This window comes from Bombus impatiens, unplaced genomic scaffold (assembly GCF_000188095.3).
Source record: "Bombus impatiens unplaced genomic scaffold, BIMP_2.2 scf_0135, whole genome shotgun sequence".
Lineage (NCBI taxonomy): Eukaryota > Metazoa > Arthropoda > Insecta > Hymenoptera > Apidae > Bombus > Bombus impatiens.
The window spans coordinates 1,220,211-1,240,168 of NT_176554.1; the positions used below are offsets into that span (position 1 = coordinate 1,220,211).

The following is a 19,958-nucleotide window of genomic DNA, read 5'->3' on the forward strand; positions in this document are numbered from 1 at the left end:
TGAAACGTTCGCTACGTTGTACGATATAGATATCATGAAATTGTAGCGTTTGATTTATCGGTAATATATCTTAATTATCGTTATTGTACGTATTTATAGTAATTGATAGATATAAAATAATTGGTGTGGCGCAAACAAATTTGTTTATAGTTCTAATAGCTTACTATAAGTTATAAGAAGAAAGGGAGGATTGGAAAATAAATTGGAGTATTTTATCGATATACTCGTTACTTGATTATATTCGTCTTTCAATTTAAGCTATAATAAATAATCGATGATTTTAATACCTTTTTTGATGAAAATTATTCTTAACGAGACGAGGTTCTCGTTAAACGAAACGATGATTTACGAAACGATGGAATAGGTTTCATGTCTAATCTCGATCATCGGTATACGAGCATCGAGTTCACGGTTCTATCATTGTATTCTACAACCACGGAGTTAACTAGATTTTCCTAAATTCGCCTGATACAATTCGGTAAACATTTTTGTCCCAGGGGCGTGCACATCCTCGAAACCGAATTTATCCAGGAGTTGCTTGCAACGATTGTACCAGGCAGCCACATTGTCGTATCGACCAATATCGAAGTCGAAGCACTGTCAACAAAATATATTACACCCAGTTGATGATATTTCATCTTTCAACCTTTTTATAATATCGACCGTATACTGTTAGTACGGTTCCAGCTACGTTTACGATATAACGCATTTCTACTTCCATTTCTATGAGCAGACGTCTAAAAGCGAGCGAGAATAACGTTCCGTAAAATGATAGTTACGATATTTTTTACAGACTAGTTAGACGGAGCAAGAAAATGAAAACGGACGGAATTTATCAACTGAAACAGAATCGCTACTCTGTCGAATGAAAACATTATTGGCACGTAATATCATTTAACGGAATTGAAAGTTACATTACACAAAGAAGCATACGTTTTCGTTGAATATTAAAATGTAAATAGTAAAACTATTCTTTTCAAGTTATTTATACGTATTTCGTTACCTATAATTGTTGCTAAGTTATAAATTACAATGAGATTTGTAATTTAGCGTAATCTCGGAATAACCTACTTTCTGTTATAGCGGCTTAATGGGAATCAAGATAAAGTTCGATGTATTGTTAAACGATCAAAGCTCGTGTGACAGAGTGCATTATGTTTCTTTTTTTGCTGCTTTTTATCCTAACTTCAACGTCAATTAACGTGAAACGAACCGTTTGATGTCAAAGAGTCACTTTCAACCCTGCGAGTCTCTTTTGTCGAGACATTTTTTTTCTTTGCTTTACTTGTTACTTGTACATTTTCTACAACGTAGAAATTCGCTATTGCTCCAGAAAGCAATCGGTAAGAGGTCGTGGTTTTCTTTCGCCAGTTACTTAAATATCAAATTTCATTTTTGTTTTCATTTCCCCAGTATCGATATACACGCTATATATCTAATTCTATTTTTCATTACGTAAATCGATTGTTCGATTACGTGATGCTTTTTCGAATGCCTACACACTTACCAACAAAATGCAAATAGTCGTATGGATGGCAAAATCAGCGATGGTAAGAGTATCACCGGCAACGAACTCTCTATTCTCCAGATACGTGTTTAACAATTCGCATGATTTTTCTACGGCTTGTACGTCTTCTTCGTTCAGGGAGTGTGCTCCATGTAACGCTACTGGATACTAATATTTCACGATGTAATATATATATATATATGATACGAATAATTACGGCAATAAAAATATTAGAGAGTATACGTACGTAGCATTTGATCATGTTCTCGTGAAGCGAGCCGGCGTCAAAGTATAGCATTTGGTCCACCATGCCTCTCTTTTTCGGATCTTTTGGGTACAAAGAGTCATTTTTGGCGTACTTGCTCGCCAAATATCCCATAATTGGCCGACTGTAAACACGACATTACGAACGAATTTACGCGGATGATAAATAATCGTTGCATACCTTTCGCACAGAATGAATCCGTTATCGTCTATCGTCGGTATCACGTGCTGAGGATTTAGCTAAAAAGCGTAATAATTGTGTAAATACACGGCGAATAAGAAAGCCATGCATTATTAAAACGAACGTCTTTGTTTCATCGATAAGATGAGAATGTAAATCCTATCGAAGTACATAACATTATATAGATGACTCTTCGATTAAATAAAATCAGCTTACTATTATTAGTATTTAGGTGTCAACCATGATTTAGTTACTCATATTATTAATACTACATACGTATTTCCTTTAATTTTATGGCAGAAACCGTAAGACATTTTCAATTTGTTCTATTTGTTCTAAATAGATGCAGTGCTTCGAACATAACTATTATTTACGTTTTTGTTATAGTAAATCATCAATTTTTAATATATTTCGCGAGAAATCTTTCTCAAAAATATTCTACCGTTATATGATTACAAAATCAAACGGACCTTTAGGAAATCAGGCTTCATATGTTCTCCGTTCATGGGGGAAACCGTTTTCAGGTTCAAGTGGACTCCAATCGCTTTTGCCAGTAGTAGAACTGACCGACATGGCGGACTATACACAAGGCCGTATAAATCAATTGGCATCTTTTCGATCTTCCTTTACCTTTTTCGTGTCAACGTGGTTTTCTCTTCTTTCTTTTGCTTCTGAAATGTCATTGCGCGCAAACGAGATTTTTATACAGTAGATCCAACATAAAGAATCTTTCGAATCTTTACATTTTGCATCCACATGTACCTCGGCTCGCATACAAATTCACATGATTACCGTATCTCAGATCCTATGGATTGGAAGGGTATTGACCAGATCGTGCGGATTTTTATGGAAATCTTTCTCGAAGAGTACGGTCGCTCAGAGTATAACTCGATCATGTAAACGAGAGACTGGCAGGACAAATGGAGTTTTAAAACGATAGACGAACTGTTATTATTTCTTATTATTTTATCGTTACGAATTTACTGGAAATACGATGTGAAATTATTAATTACTATGTTCGCGTGCGTAATATATTAAATTACTAAATTTATTTGGTGAAAGGTTCGACAAAATATATCGTTATATTTATTTGTAAGTTAAATATTCTTTAAATATTCTTTCTACACGTTTCTTCCGATAACTGATGTAAGATATCAGGTAGATGGAGATGTGCGAGAATCTGAAATGCGAATCGGGTTGAGTTTGTGAAAGCACGTGTCTCGTGACTCGAGAATTTCGAGAATTTAAATTACATTTTCAGACAACTTTTTGTACATTATCTTCGATTTATGAGGTATTTTCGAATCCTTCGTGCGATAAAATTAAGAAAGACCATACACAGAGTAAAATATTATACGTCGAGCATCGATCAAGCGATACGATATTTTATTTCAAAATAGCGTATTCAAAATAGCGCAAGGAAGATCACTCTGAAATAAGAGAAGCTCGACGCAAGGAATTTACTTTTTCCCTTCGTACTAATTCACATCGTACGATATTGCTAAACGCAACGTTGATCGGCATTAATTGCAAAGTGACAGAATACTTTCCTTTGTTCTTATTTCCTTTCATTTGGACGACACGTCTTTAACAATTTTCGAGCGACGAACCACCTTAGAACCTACACTGTTTCACATACGCGTACGCGTGCATATGTTAACGATTTCCTAATCGATCATTCGAGTAACTGACTGCGAAATAACGTACCGCAGGTTTCTCGCCGATTAACCGGCTACACCGCAGGAAATCCGTAGGTTTCGCGAATAGAACTCGAATACGTCCAACGAAGCAAAAGCAAACACATAACGTCGAACGGTACATCAAGTTACCATAGTGATGTCGTAACGCCAAACATAAGCGTCAAAGTGTAACGACGATATTGCTGGACGCGTTCGAAGGCTGCATCGGTAGCGATCGATATGAAAACAAGCCTCGGGTGGTCGCGATTGAAACTGAAAAGTAATCGCGTCGCTTCGTGATAGGTTGGCGGATGCGGAGGCGATTGTGGAAGCTGGTATGGGTGCTGGCACGGATATGGATACGAGCACCGGGTAGGTACGGATACAGGTGCAGGTACGACTATAGTTACTGGTGCACGTTGTCGACCAATGTTGACGGCCACGACAGGGAAAATCGTATTAATCCACGAACAACGTTTCGTTGCAGGCTGCAGGCGGTTACGATTGAAATCCAAAACAGCCACGATGTTTTACGATGAACGGGTTGCAGCGTAACAAATCGTAGGCAAATGTTTGCAGCGAATCGTTCTATCGTTTTATATATAGAGCTTTCGACTGGATATTATTTATAGGAACGATGCCCTTTTCAATGGCTTTAATTAGCAGGCGTAGACACGCGATTTGTTTCAGTGGCGCGTGTTCGTCGAACGAATTTCGCGGACTTATGGATAGTTTTGCGAGAGGACACGAACGAATATATAGGTTTCTGATCGTTTTTTGTAATTTGTAGTCGTCTAGTCTTTCGACACAGGGTATTCTCATCGGACGATTATTTTTATTTCCATTTGACGATTTAAAGGAAAAGCGATCGGTGCCTCTAACTAAATCGTCAAATATTCCACGTTTCCAAAATTTGTACGGTACACTGGCTGAAAACCGCCAGTAATAATCCATTGTCGTAGATAAATTTCCTTTTGGCCGTCGATAATCGTATTTCGCGGGAGGAGGAAAAGGCGAGCGAAGAAGAAGGAAGAAGAATTAAGGCTTGATATCATCGTGGCTCCGTCGTGTTCGAGAAACTTCGCGATAGATAACTGTTAAAAGGATACTGGTTATCAAGCTGGAAGCACGTCGTACGCGGGATTGTCGCGGTGTTCCCGCGAACGTTCGCGCTCGTTCATCTCAATAAATTTTCCTTCATTATCGTCGTCACCTGGGAGGCCGGGGTGCGATTTCATTTTACCGGACAGTTACATGTGACTTGTTACTGCGATATAATTTTAATTGGCTGCGAAAATACATCGCGACTGCGCGTAAGAATAACCGCGCGCCATTGTAACGCTCCGCTAGGTTGTTCATAAATTCATACGGCTGAACGTGAACCGTTCTCGCGCGCCAATTATTTCTCCGTCGGAGCATCAGCAAAACGTGTCGTTTTAACGATGTCATGGACAACTAGAAACATCGATTATTCGGCGAACGAGCATGTAATTTGGTCGCGAATGAATGCGTCCGCGTGCGGCCGCGCCCTCGTTCAATTTATTCGCGTACAACCCCGGCGACGAGTTTTCGTTTAATCGCCATTTAAACGATTATCAACCGATGCCCAACCGTAAATAAAGACCACGTCCATTCACGTTAGCGAAACTCACGATATTTTCTACCAGTGGAAACAACGATCAATTTGCATCCATTATGTTAATTGATAATCAATTTTTCGGTTTCTTTTTAACAGATCGAACTTAATTGAGCTGTAAATTAGAACGAGCAGCGGATTTTACACGTACTACGATGAATTTTCATAGAATTCGTACGAAGACGAATATTTTCGAATTTTTAAGTATACAGTCGTTCTAACCCTTAAAAATCGAACATTTCCATCACGGAGGCATCATATTCCTATTATAAGGATAAGAATTTCTAACGCGAGGATACGCGAAGAATTTCGTTTACACTCTGATTCGTTTATCATAATTATAATTCGGAATGATATCTTGTATCCTATTATACCAGATCCCATTATGTTATTCGTTGGTAAGAAATTCCAATATTTACCACTATTAATTTTCAATTCGATAATCAAAATTCACGACCTTTATTTTGCTTTACAGTTATCGAATTTTAAAATGCTACGTGCACGGTTTGATTATTCGTTGTGTTCAGTGTTCAATGTACAATGCACGAACGAAATTTATAAATGGCAGATGCGAGAAAGCATCGTTGCGAAAATATGCGAATATATGTTGACAGGTATCAAATATATAGATGATTACAATAACTTTAGTAAGTTAACCGGTTATACGATCGAACGTACCAAGCTCGATCGTTTTCAGTTCATTTCTCGTTACCAATCTACTCGTCTCGTTATTTTGTTGCTATTTGAAAACTATTCGCGTTCGTTTATTACAGTCAACCGATCGCTAATCGTAGCCATTGGCTTAATACGTTGTTCCATCCAGCAATTCTTTATTCTGTATCGTATATTTTTTACATCTTCCGCAAGCAAAACGTGCAAATAGAGTATAACAGAAATATTAAGCATCTGATTTACAAAAATTATCGACGAACGTAATACGTATTTTTATGCAAAATATTATTTTTCTTGAATTAGATAAAATGATTTTTAAGTTTGGCGATTAATCCTGTACCAAGGAATTAAAAGTTCGCGTTGAAAACAGGGGTTTAATCGGCCGAGTTTAATCGTAGCAACATTGATTTTTGTGCGTTGCGAGTTAGTGAAATGGCTATTTAGCCGAAATTAGCTCGATAAATTTCACTACCGCTACTGTATGTAGAGCTACCAAACCATTTACACTCTACATATGCGTTAAGAGATAATCTTTAATATTCTCGAATAATTCCAAACTGACGTTGTTTCTGAAATTCCTCACTTTTTAATCCAATCTTTTAAATATTTTGCCATCTCTATCTTTAAACGGTATCGTTCTCGATCGAACAATAAAAATATCGACGTATCTCGCAACAAACAACTTCCGCAATTTATGCTATTTCATCCACAGAAAAATGTCTCCGTTTCTCTGGAACAGCGCGAAACAAATATCAAGCGACTTATTTTTGCTCCGCGTTCAATCATCGCATAATTTATGTCCTATTTAATTGTCAAAGTTTAACCAATTTCTGAAAACTCGAAGACGTTCCAAATGCTTTCATCGCAATGGTCGTCGTAACTATTCGTACGTGTATGCTTTTACGAAATTCACGCGAAAGAAATTCCATCTGTCCCCTGGTTGATCCTCGTCGACCACCTGAACGAGTCCGTCCTTAGAGCACGACACATCGAATCAGCTGTAATATACATCAATCGTTCGACCGCGTAAATTATTTACGCGTTGCTATTCATATGGTTGACAAATGCTACGGGGTTCGATCCGTTGGAGGTGTAACGAAGCGGAAGTGGGACGAACGATAATGCCGTGAGCACGGCGCGTATCTGATACCTACCGCTGGTACGATTAATCCTTTAATTACTGTACTTGACCACGGATCGACGCGATCCTACCGATTATCAAGATCGTCGCGAGCGTATCACCGTTAATCTTAAAATCGAATTCCACGCGTTTGTTTTGGAGGTTGTACTCGCGAGATAACAGAAAGACAAAGACAGCGTGCAACCTTTTATAATTTCGGAGTGCACGACTCGCGCGATTCCTCCGGTTCCGCGCGATCTTTCCGCGTGTCTCGTTAAATCTCACGAAACGGTACTGATAACCGCTATCGCGTCTGGCCGACCGTCGATAACGTCGCGAAATGAGTTTGCATCTGGCTCGCTGACCTGGTCGAGTCTCGTGCTTACGCTGACCGAGTTATCGCAGCTAGCGCCGGGCGTGTCTGCGCTGTAACTATCGATTAAGCGAGCGGATCCACTCGAATGGAAAATGGAATAGCCGCGATCGTTCTCGGCTCATCGACGCCGTCATGGAAATGCGGCATCTAGCCGAGATAGCCTAGCCCTTTCGTTTCAGCCCTCGTTCCCACTCTGACGCTCGCCCTGCGATTACCCGAGTCGAGCCGACCCGATCCGTCTCCCTCTTTTCTAGCTTCGTTAATTTCCCATTCTCTGTATTTCTCGCTGTGCGTCTCTCCCACGTTTGTTCGTTACTTCTCTCGCTCGGGATACGGACAATCGATGGTTAGTAACGTTGGAACGTTGCGTTTGTGCCGTAGGTCGCGAAATTCGCCATCGCCTGGACCATTGTCAATAGTCGATTGTCCGCGGCTCAGGTGACTGCTTTCTTTCCCCAACGAACCCAATATTTGCAGATTTATTTTTTCACCAACGACTTGTCCGTATGCAAGGGTATTAGCGTTACTTCGTAACGTTACCGAAGCCTGAGTAGATACCATTGGTAGTTGGATTTCACTGAGAATCCTGTATAGTCCCCGTGAATATTTCATTTGTAGAAATAGCTTTGTTCGGTAGGTTATGAATAATTCGACGACTTCGATGGAAAGCCTGGTTTAATTTTTATGACGCTTGGAACTGCATACCATCGAAGATCGTTTAGTCGCCGTTGTTGAAACGACACGCTTCAGAGCCTGCTAATATACATTTCTCCGAATGATTGACAGACTAAATGGAGTTAAATCAGACGATGTGCGGTACAAATTCAGCCGCGTCTTTCATTCGACGTGTCTCCAGTAGCACGACGCACGAGCACCATTATTATTACATACATGTATGTATGTACGTGTATGTACACACCATTAAGAAAGGTAAAGTACTTTTCAGGAAATTGTGAACGGCGAACTGCCTACGAACTGAAATATGGCTTGCTGATAATCGAACCGTTCAGAAGCCACAGAAAAAAGCGATGATGTTGCACATGCTAGTTTTTCAATTTATTGCTTTGGTATTTTGAAAAAAAAAAAAAAAATTATTTCCGCGTTCTTTACTACGACGTGCAAGTGAAATCACAAAGTGGGATTAAAGTTAGATAAATATTTAACGATGATCGTTAACGTACTTCGTACGAGTATCAATTTAATTGTACGGTGCATTCTGAACAACAAACGCGTTGCTTCGCACATTGGCAACGGAATGTTTATATCACGTTATATTCGCTCGAACAAACATAGATATTGCTGTCTGAGTCGTGAATTATTGCAGCGATTAAATAGCTTTAATGGTAGAAACTTGTCTAATTATTGACACGATCATCGTCAAACCGTTTGTACGTGTACGAAGATGTCAGATGCCAGTAAATGTTACAACGCATATTGCTAGCAATTACCGAACCGTTTAATTTTACCTTCATTTAGGTTACATGTAAATGGCACAATGCTAAAACAAACGGAAACAAAAGCCTGTTGGACTTTTTAATATCAATTAAAAGATATTAAAGCGAGACCGTGTCATTTAATTCCACGTTATATTTATCAACAAGAACCGAAATGCATTTTCTACGACGAAACCAGCGGTTACGCGCAATATTTTTTCATCTAATTAGTGGCACAGCTTCGCCAACAATTCTTGCTTTTCCGCTTAAGCGGGGGGTAAACGTTTCGGCGAAATTAATCCATCGCTACATTCAAACACCATCCATATTCTAGACCGTGGGTTAATTAACATCTAAATTTCCATCGTTGCCCGCCTTAATTGATCCACTTTATTACACATCGCAGGAGGGGGAGGGGCTGGTTTATACGTGGTGGTCGCCCGCCGTTCACGAAAACACACGCCGATCGCTTTCATCGATATCCCGTTAAGGCCAGATGTATTTTACGAGCACGGCCTCCAGCCAAAAGTGATAAATTTTAAACCAGCCGGCCGCCGATTATACAACCATGTTAGTTCCTCTTTTCTCTGTCTCTTTCCACGCATTTCCATCGGTCGAAACTTAATCCGAATCAGCTGCTTTTCCTCGTGGCGTGCCAAAATTCCTACAGAGTCTCTCGATCCTTAATAAGATTTGCACGCTGCTCTGGCTCCGTTGATCGATAAGTTTCGGAACGGAAATCTGTGTCTCGATGTTCGCGATATTGGTAGAGGTTTCCGGGTTAATGAAATCAAACTCGATGAGATAAAAGTTGCGCAACATTTCGGTGTTCGCATGTACGCTGTTCGAAAGGGAAGCGGTAGGAGGTAAAGGATCAAAGGCTTTCGTTGACTAACAGCGACCATCAGCACGGCTATGCCGAGTCCAGGACGTCGACAATGACGTCAACTAGGAAGATGTATAGGAACGAAAGCAGCCAGTGGAAGATAGCTCCGTTCTCTTTCTATACATCTCCAATCTGTTCTCTTCGTTGTCAGCGGAGAAGTAGCAAAGATATTACGAGTTTCAACGAGTTCCACAGAGTTACGAACTGTCTTGCAGGTAACGCGTTAGTTTCCGTCTGCTTTCTTGAGCTCCGCTGTCGAGGGAATTGGCTGTTACGAGATACGCTTGTTATTCCATATCCGGTGTGACGGGCCTGCTGGAATTTTAAGCCTCCGCTTCATCAAACCTGCGTCACGACATATGTAAACTAGGTAGCTGGAAGAAATGCAAAGCAGTTGCGAATCAAATCCTCGAATTGCGTGGATAATTAACAGAGTAACATGCAAAATCCTATAGCTACGACGTCCTATACGTTTCGATTAAAACGGAAGCGGTACTCTGTCTGAATATTTCGTTAGATCATCGCCATCGACTTTATATAATTGATTTAACGACATTCTGTATCTATTTCTTGATTCGAGCGCTTAAATTCAGGAATCGTATAACACATTTTGGTCAAAATCGAGTTAACGGTAGAGTATGGTTTTATAGTCGTTCGTTAAGCGCATTCAGTTTGTCAAATATAACGTGACTTAAAAACTTTTCCCAACCTTTTTCGCGAAACTTACAATTACAAACGTGCTTTAGGCCCTTATTCGAGGTTAACGTTCCATTTTGGTTAACTCGTATACCTCGATTCTCGATAGATCAAACAGTCGTTACTCTTTTTACGAAACGAATAGATATCATTACCGCGAGAGAATAGTCGCTGACTATCGATCAACGTACAATTCGTCGATCGACTGGTTTCCCGTTTTTTCCTCCTTTACAAACGTAAAATTCTTGGTTTTTCTTTGTTTCCTTCGACGCTCGGTTGCGAGATTACACACGGCTTAAACGGAAAAACGGTTCGCGACTGAAAAGGCCGCGCGACCACGTTTTCCGTGTCGTTAATTAGAAAGAAAAAAACTTACGGATTCGCTCGTTACCATCCGCGACCGCGCAACGATTCGCGTATAAAAGCGACTGCTGGAATTTCATAAGCCTTTGAAAGTTCACTTGGCGCGCTACTTTGATCCACGACCGCGGCCGAAAAGTCTTTGAACCGGCTATGTCATGCAAGAGTATTGCCGACGCGAGTTTCGAAGTTCGCCGATTACGAACAGCTTTCATGCGCTGAACGTCTAATATAAATTTGTAGATAAGGAAAATAGCGACGAACAACGCAATTACGCGTAACTGACGACTACACTGCAGATTCTTATTACGTATCTTCAGTTTCGTATTTTTATAGAGAGAATTAAAGAGATACAAGAGAAGCGTAAGAGATCTTACACTCGAGAGATCTTTTGCTATAAATTTGCTGCAAGAATTATTTACACGAGTACTCCACTTTCGATATTTTACATAGTTTCGCACGTTACTTAACGTTTTCTACGTTATATCGCGTACCGTGTGGTTACACGTATTAATCGAAACGAGTTTCTTCGAATATAAAGAAAGTGAAATTGATTCGAACCTTACGATCCGTACGGTTCAACTTATTCGTCGATTAAACGTGCAAATTGTACAGGTAAATTGAAATTATTGAAGGGGAAGGATGTAAACGAAGAGTTTGAACAACTTTTCTTACGGCAAGGTAGAAACTATAAACTTTTAAACGACTATTCTTGATTAATATCTAGACATTGTGGTAAAGTTAGTGAACTAATGTCGAGATGCTTCTTAATTAAATAACAGAGAAGACGTAATGCTTTGTATTTCAGCGGGAGCTATGAGAAGAAGTAGCCTCGTGGATTTTTATTATTTTTAAATTACCATAAACTTAAGTTTAGGTACGTACGGAGAATAGGTACGTTTTGGCATTTTCTTCCGCTGTCATTCAAATTGTATCACCGATGGTTTGATTATATTCGGTAGAATATAAAACGGTAGAATATATAATATGCGAAGGCCAAGCAATTGTACGCACGCGTGTATTTATTTATTTCAGCCTGATAACCTGGAAACTAGATTTGGCTTTGCGATGAAAGCTAAACGATTAAACTATTTTATACGCCAGAACTTTCTTAGTATATTAAATGAAAATACGCGAGTAAGCGATGCGTTTTTAAAACGCTTCTTAGTTTGTATAAGAAACGATTATGTTTTGAAGCGATCTACTACTTTGGAAAAATATAACGATATATCTATTTCAAAGTCTTTGCAACCGCTTCATCTCCCATTTCCCCTCTAGACATTTGCTGTCCATAAATCTTTGCCACTCCGTTCTCGCGATATATATCGAAAAAATTTCCATCGACTCAATTTTCCAAATGGTTCGATACAATCGTCGAGTTCCTGTAAAAAGAAGCATTCTTCCGAAAAAATGACGATAAAAAAGGTTTTAATTATTCAAATTCGTTATTCGAATTTGATTTTAATCGAATTAAGCCTCGCAACTTTCGATCGCAGTTTTGAACGAAGAATAAACTGTTTTAATTTCATTGTCGTTCCTTTCAAGTACATATCCTCCTTTTTAATTTACGATTGATCCTCCGCAACTATTGATTGCTCTTGAGATATATGATAAGAGGAAAGCAAGGGATAATATATTATATTGTCAACGGCAGTTTTAGAGGTAGTGCAAACTAACGATGTCATTTCATTAGTTTGAGATAAAAAGAACTTACGACGGACAATAACAAAGCGTTCGGGATTAATCTTCCTTTCTTCGAAAGAAAGGGTAGGTAAGCTTTAAAATCAACCCGATGAGTGTTGTTCTATTTGAGTCTAACGGCGTGTTACGGTTTCGTATTATTATATTACGGTATTATAAGGTATTGTTTATATCACGACGGACTAAAGGATATAAGGATTAAAGGGATCAAAGGGAATCCATATACATAGGATAAACCACGAATAATAAAAATCACTGTCTCTTACGATAAATCAATTGTTGACATTCGTTAAAAACAGCACAAGGAAATAAGACGGAACAATGCACCAGTTTTCAGTTGGATCGTTGCTCTTTTTACCTTTCTTTTCCTCTTACGAAACAAACTGATCGTCGCTTTCCAACACGTTTTATATACGTATTTCGGGCCAACATCGCTCCATAAATTCATCCATTTCAACAAGAGCGAGCCGAACACAGATTCGACACTAAGCATACGATACGATCATTGCGTGTTTGTCGCGTAATGGCGATTCATTAGGAGTTATCTCGTAATACAACAATAAGCAGTAATCATCTTAGTTGCTCCTCCGATTATCCCTATCTACGTCGTCTATAGCATAGTTATTAGCATTCGCTGATCGCTAGTTATATCAAGCGGTTACGGCTCAATGCTAGGCGCTCTTAAACGCCGCGAGGGAAGCTCGCTGGTTCAACAAACTATCGGTCCTAGCCGTGGCACGTCTGTTCGTTCGTTCGTTCGTTTGTTCGTACGAATGCGACTGCTGTGAATCGGTATTAATTCCAGCCAATGGTCTACTCTCCACCGACGCTAGCAATTATGTCGGATGTCGAGGCGCAATGCGGAGAAACGGTACTACAAAACGCCCAGCAAATACGTGCCGATGCGTCTATGGATCGAGTATTTGCACGCGCGTTTTGTGCGTGTATTCGCAATTTCCACTGACGAGGAATCGGCTAACCTGGGAAGATTATACGTGAGCGGTGTGTCAAGTTCTAACAGGGAACTGGACAATTGCTCCGAGAGGGACGACGTTCCTAGCACGTCCTCGGAATTTTCAGTCCCGCCCTATCGGCTCCGATGTCGAACACGCAGGGCTACACATCACTCTCGGCACCTAACCACCGCCAGTATTCGCCTGGCGTAATAATAATCGCATAAATAACGAGACCTTCGATAGAGCAGCCGATTTAGCGAACGATCGGCAACCGTCTGCGGAATAAATAAAGATTTTGGCATATTAACCCTCCAACGGCGGACCATTTTCATGTTTTCCTCTACGAAATCACGGACGAAATTTTTATCTTGCACAGGTTTGTTATCGGCGGATTTTTAATGGCATACAGGAGCGAAAATCGAAATAAGTCAAGAGAAAGGAAATATTCTTACGCTTATTAAGTTACGATCTACAAACAGTTGAATGCGATTTCGACGTTGCCCGCGGCTGGAATAATTTCGACGCAGGAGCACGTTGATCGCGGAACTGAACTCGCCTGGTCGTTCGGTGTTATTGAAATTTTCTTTTTCTAAAAACGTTGAGTGCTAACGATTCCAACGCGGCGTTATCAGCCTTCCAGAGCAACCAAGCGTGCTTGTAACTGTCACGGTGATTTGGCAGGAATACCTTGAAAAAGGTGTTTGCGTCTACCGATGAATATGGTGGATGAGTTTATTACTTAAGGGAAATTGCGCGTTTCGCTTTTGTCTCCTTAATCTGTTGTTTCATAAAAGAGCAACAAAGTAGTACAAATGAAGGATAATCGAGCGAATTTATCGTGTCATACCTAATTTTTAAATTCTAACTTATTCCTTGGGATAAGCAAAGTATCGCTACAGACTTTTATCTCTCTGCAATTTGTAGGGGATTTCGCAGAAGTTTCCGGTATAGTCAAGAACAAGCACATATATCAAGATATATAGTAGAAGTAAGCACGAGATGTTAATCCTATCGAACAGTCACGTCACGGGATGAACTCGATAAACGAGTTACATAATCGACGATTTTACATAATCTCATGTAAATTGATATTACTATTGGAAAGTGTTTAACACTAGTAATTACCTTCTTTTATAATCATACAAATAATATTACTACGATGGTATCGTTAATCGTGAGAGCATTGCCAAATAAGAGGAAGCAGTTTTCAGAGGCTGAACGAAACAAGATACACCTATCGAGTAGCTTAAAATCAGGAAAATAAATTATTCGATAAAGAAATTTAGAACGGTATAATCTTCTATTTATGTCTAAGAATTTAAGACCAAAATAACAAACAAACCACCGACTACGTACATCTTTAAATATCGCTAAATGAATGGTTTATTTTTAAACGTAGAATAATCCAAGAAATTGATTTATACAAGAAAAATTATACGTATCTATATTCTAATTTAAACAGGAATATACTTGTAATCTCATCTATACATTCTCAAAACTAGCGTATCCTCTGCTTACTCTGCTTCTTAACGATGTTGGTGTATTTTCGTGGGCAACTGTGCCGGATAACGAGTGACGAACACGTGCACTCAGGTTCAGAAGCTGTTACGTCGATCGTCCGGGGAATTACCGGCGTCAAGATATACGGTATCATCGTTAATTTATCTATATCACTGCGAGATCGATTCTTCCTTCCTCTTCGCAAGGTATATGGTATATGCACATGTCGACCAAGTGCGCCAACCACGTGTAAATCATACGAGCAAATCTGTCGCTGGGGACCGGCGACCGATTTTGACCAGCTTAAATACTGGCGCCTCGATCTAGGAGAATGCTTAAATTTTATAATCCATCTCCTTTTCCTGGTTGCGCGCCATTGGCTAAGATTTCTAGCGTTTTTAACATACGTTACACGAAGCTACGGTAAAGCACGTTCAACACAATCGTCCTACGATTACTCGACTAATTTTTGAACGTCGAAGAAGGAAACTCAAGGTTTTAGATCCTTTTAATCACATTGCTGGAACTCTTGTTTGCGATTCTCGTTATTCCTGTACAATGAGATTTTAAAGAGCGGCAGTGAAAAGAGCATTTGATCGATTTGAAACGAATTTCCGAGGGTCAATGACAAAGACGTTGATCGTTATCCGAATAAGATTCAACGTGATTCGTTCTTATCGTTCACCGTTCTCATTAGAATCGGATGACAGCAGAGCGATCTCTGAAATAATACCTGCGTGATTAGTTGCCACAATTTGGTCTTAGGATGGTATTTCTGTCTAGAAAAGTCGATCCTTATCGTGCAAATGTAGAAGATGTAAGAAACATCCTTTGAAATTAATTGCTAAAGTCATTGATAAAGTTACGAAGATTGTCAATGGACGAGGTATGCAAGAGTATCAGAGTTCAACGGTAAATTAGTATATAATTATACGAGGTATAAATAAGTATATAAGTATTAGGTATATCATATGCATGGTTACGTTTGCCGATAAACACAACGCCGGTTTACAAAGCCAAGTAACTTTGAATTATCGTGGCACGTAACGTGGAAAAAATGTGAAAAAGGATGGAAAGTCTGGAGTTTGACATCGTCGAACGGATTGCACGAAAGCATTTCATCAAGTAGATCGTATCCGTTTTCGTATCGCCTGGCTGGATACACCGGTTACGCCAGTTACGACGCGACGGCAAGAATCGATAGCGAGCAGGTAAAACGTGGCTCGTCCGTGTTACAAAGTTCTAGCCCGTATCTAGAGCGTCGCGCGAATTAGTCGGTCGAGAGGGTTCGTCGCGTTGCTAGAATCTGGCAAATGAAATTCCTCTGAACCCGCCGTGCCAAGTGACTTTGATTTCTGCATGGACAACCGGAGCTCTCGTTAAGGGATCGATTCAGCTCGCCTTCGCCGCAGCTCTGTCAGGAATTCGCGCGACGTTCACCGTGACATGTCGTATTCGGTTTCGGACGGAAAACAATTTGAAAGAGCGCCATCTCGCGTCGCGAAAACTCGTCCCTCGTGGATTCTCGTTTCGAGGAGATTCGCCTCGCTCGAAATGAATTCGAATCTCACTCGGGAAAATTCCTTTGGACTCCGAACAACGCTTCGCGTTCCTTTCCGTTTCATATTTCATATGTTCATATTTTAGAAAAGCGGTTCCAGCGGTCGTCTAAACTCGTCCGTGGAATCGTCCTGGGTACATAACTAACGGACAGTTATAGTACTAACAGTCGCGTACGATCATACGCCCCGACATTTATTTTCCGAGCCAGTCGACGCCACTCTCTCGCTTGCCGGTGCAACGTAACCGCGCGATTGCGCGGCTGTTCGCGCGAGCGACTTCGCCACGGAGCGCGTGTCTTTTCACTCCCGTGCATTAAGACTAACAGCCACTGTAATTTGTTACCGAGAGAAAAACATTTTATAAACCGAAGGAAATTTGTTATTTAGGCAAGCGAAGTAACGGGCGAGATTTTATCGCGTCGTATTAAGCGGAATCTCCGGTTCGTATTTTCAGGCCAACCTCATAGGGCGTTATTGAAATTCTGCCAGCGACGAAATTCGATTGCGATTAGATCGATTCGACGCTGTTCGCGCTTGTATGTAAATACGTACTAGTTTTCATTCGCGAGTTTTCATTTTTTGGTTCTACTCGTGGTGCGCTATCGTTTGCATTTCTCTTTGCAAGAAAACAAAATCATAGAATTTCTGTTACAACGATTAAGTAACGTTCGATAATGTACGAATTTCTGTATGAATCTTTATACCGTGTGTTTAAATATCGTTCAAGTATCCAATTACAAAAAATTGTGACCATGATTATCGTTCCGCCTCTTATCTTCTTCGAATTTATTTTCAGCGAATGATTAAAAAGAAAGAAATCAATTTTTTCGTATGTTCTTAGTGTTAAAAAATGCACTTATTTAAATAATCACTTCGTACTAGTCAAAGTGTACATGCTTGAATTAATCACTTGGAGAGAGAGAGAGAGAGAGAGAAAGAAGCGAAGAACTTGAAAACGAAAAAGGAACGTAGAAAATTATTTAGTCGATTCGCTTGTAAATTAATAAAATTATACGCAGCTTAAAAGCAGCTCTTAAGGCGTTGAAACTTTTTTCTATTCTTTGTTGGTTCACCGTACATCGGGCTATACCGTTTCCAGGCAAATCCTCTTAGATGTATACTCCTCCATTATTAAAACGCCCAATATCGCAAAAGCTCCGTAAAATTTTAAGAACAATTGAGAAACGATTCTCCTAGATTGCTTGTTTGTACAATTTTCTACGCGCATTGCGTCATGCACACTTAACGGTATACAGCGTGACAACGCGTTCAACGTGATAATTCAGGTCGTGAAAATGGCATCGGAAAATATTAAATACCTAAATTATATTTTCTCAAAATCTATCGAGACTCAAAGTGGCATAATTAATGCGCAATAATTCGAGCAACTACATGTACGATGAAACCTTCTTTGTCAAAATGCAATGCCATTCTATACTGGCGGACAAAAGGATAGCACGTAATACAAATGTGGAAAATTTTATCGAATAACAAAAATATTCAACCACGCGAACTCGATTATTTTCTTAAACACGTTAATCATTCTGCAAGCGTCCTCGCAACATCCCGATAATTCCTCGACATTCTCTATAATACCTCCGTATCTCGATTCATTCGAAACAATTTAAACCCAATTTCACGATTTACTTCTACAGATTTTGGCTTCCACGTTCGCGATATCAATTACGCGACGAGGAAACGATAGCACAATCGACGAAGGCAATCGAGAAATACCTGCTCCTTGTATCGGGCTCCGTCCAATTCTCATTTTCAAACAACAATAACCAGGACGATCTCGTTTCGCTATTAATAAGCAATAGAATAACTATCTCGCAAATTAATCACGTTTCTTCCGCGATCTTGTGAATCGACAAGCACGTGGTCGGCCACCCATTTCCTGCTGGAAAGCTTTAGCGACGGGGACACGCGATTGTTCGTGTCGTGTTATGTCCCTGAAAAGTCAATTATTCGCGCCGGTTAAACTGATTTTTCGAAAACTCGTTGTTTGGACCCAGTTCGACGAAACGAAGTTTGACAACTAGCGTTGGTCGGAGTATGTGGCGCACTTTGATTTTTTAACCTTTTCGGTACGACGATCGTTCACCGCGTAGCGTCACTCGACGTCAACCACCATACTTATTCAAACTGACAAAGGAAGACGATCGCCGATCCACAAATTCAGAAAATTATGAAACTTTGGGGATATGCAGAGCATATTCAGCCATGTAGCAGGAAGTTTTTTTGTTCCTCAAATTCGCTCTAGGGGACTGAAGTCGATCCTTGAAAATCCGGTTATTATATAGAATTCGGCTATTTTCCGATCGTGTGTTACGACTTGCCGTAACGTTGGTAAATTTTGGCAACATTACCAAGTTGTAGTTCTAATTAAAAGTAACCTTTTTTATATTTAAAGGCAACTTTTCTTTGAAAGCTTTCTTTCTATCTCCTACAGCTTGCGGTTATAACGCAAGATCGGAAATTAGCCAGATGATATCCAGAAGCATCCTCTTAGAGCGAATTTGGGAAGCAAAAAAAGTCACGTAACGCATATATCTATATATACTCTACCTTTCGCCAAAACTTCGTAATCTTTTGAACCTGTGGGTTGGAGATCTTCCCTTGTGACCGGGAGAAATTATACAAGAGTCGACCGGCTACTTACAACGAACCGCCTGGAGCAAATAAATAGCATTGGACACGAACAGTCATCCAAAGATGACAGACGCTATAGTGGACGATCGCACGGAAGGGATTAACCATAACGTCCGTGATCGTTATTCCGTCTCCCTTCCCTCTTCGCAGGAGGTAGTTAAAGATTACGACGTCAACTGTTCGCATCGGCAGTAGCTGACGGGATGAAACACATCGCCAGATTTACATCGATTGCAAACAATTTGTCTCTTTGGTCCGGGATCATCGAGGAAGAAGATATACCGTTAACTGGAAAATTGGGAGAACAGGAGGTTTGGCAGGATCAAGCGCGAAAGAAGGTTCGCGTGCTTGATTTCTGGTTAATAAAACGTTACGCTAGACATAAAGCGATACGATGATGTATCGCGGGGTGTAGACGGAGGCAGGCCGAGTAGCTGGCTCGGCTACGTGTTGCGGCTAAGGGGGATGCGACGCGGCACGAGGCCATGGGGGATGAAACGAAGGCCAGGATGGACGAGGCGGGTTGCGAGGAAGAACTAACGCACCCATACAAAGGAGGAAACGTTATTATAGGGCGAGTACGAGCGCGCGAGTGGCAACGTGTTGGTCTTACGTCGTACACCGTGCGCCTCTGTATGATAAGGTCTTTCCGTGTACGTGTGTTTATGACTGTGCGCGCGAACGGGTGAGAACCGTAATGGGTTGAAGAGAGGCGAAAGGGCGCAGTCGCGAAGCCGGAGCCATCCTCGACCCCCGGCGGGCAGTGGTGGCAGCGGT

The 19,958-nt window shown here is 40.4% G+C and overlaps 1 protein-coding gene across 5 annotated transcripts in view; it reads right to left on the reverse strand.

The window, feature by feature from the left end:
- Positions 1 to 218: 218 nt before the first annotated feature.
- LOC100745772 (glutathione S-transferase 1-1) overlaps positions 219 to 19,958 on the reverse strand; it is a 98,578-nt gene continuing 78,838 nt past the window's right edge. The window contains exons 1-7 of one of the 5 annotated variants that reach the window (XM_012381641.3): positions 3,660 to 4,351; positions 2,715 to 2,860; positions 2,423 to 2,623; positions 1,953 to 2,011; positions 1,755 to 1,896; positions 1,508 to 1,675; positions 219 to 597 (exon numbers count right to left, since the gene is read on the reverse strand). In XM_012381641.3, the coding sequence (XP_012237064.1) occupies positions 442 to 597; positions 1,508 to 1,675; positions 1,755 to 1,896; positions 1,953 to 2,011; positions 2,423 to 2,563 (666 nt within the window). In that variant the 5' untranslated portion in view covers positions 2,564 to 2,623; positions 2,715 to 2,860; positions 3,660 to 4,351 and the 3' untranslated portion in view covers positions 219 to 441. Of the gene's footprint in view, positions 598 to 1,507; positions 1,676 to 1,754; positions 1,897 to 1,952; positions 2,012 to 2,422; positions 2,624 to 2,695; positions 2,861 to 3,659; positions 4,352 to 19,958 lie in introns of those variants that run through there. The other 4 variants (XM_012381640.3, XM_012381646.3, XM_003486979.4 and 1 more) reach the window with 4 other exon arrangements.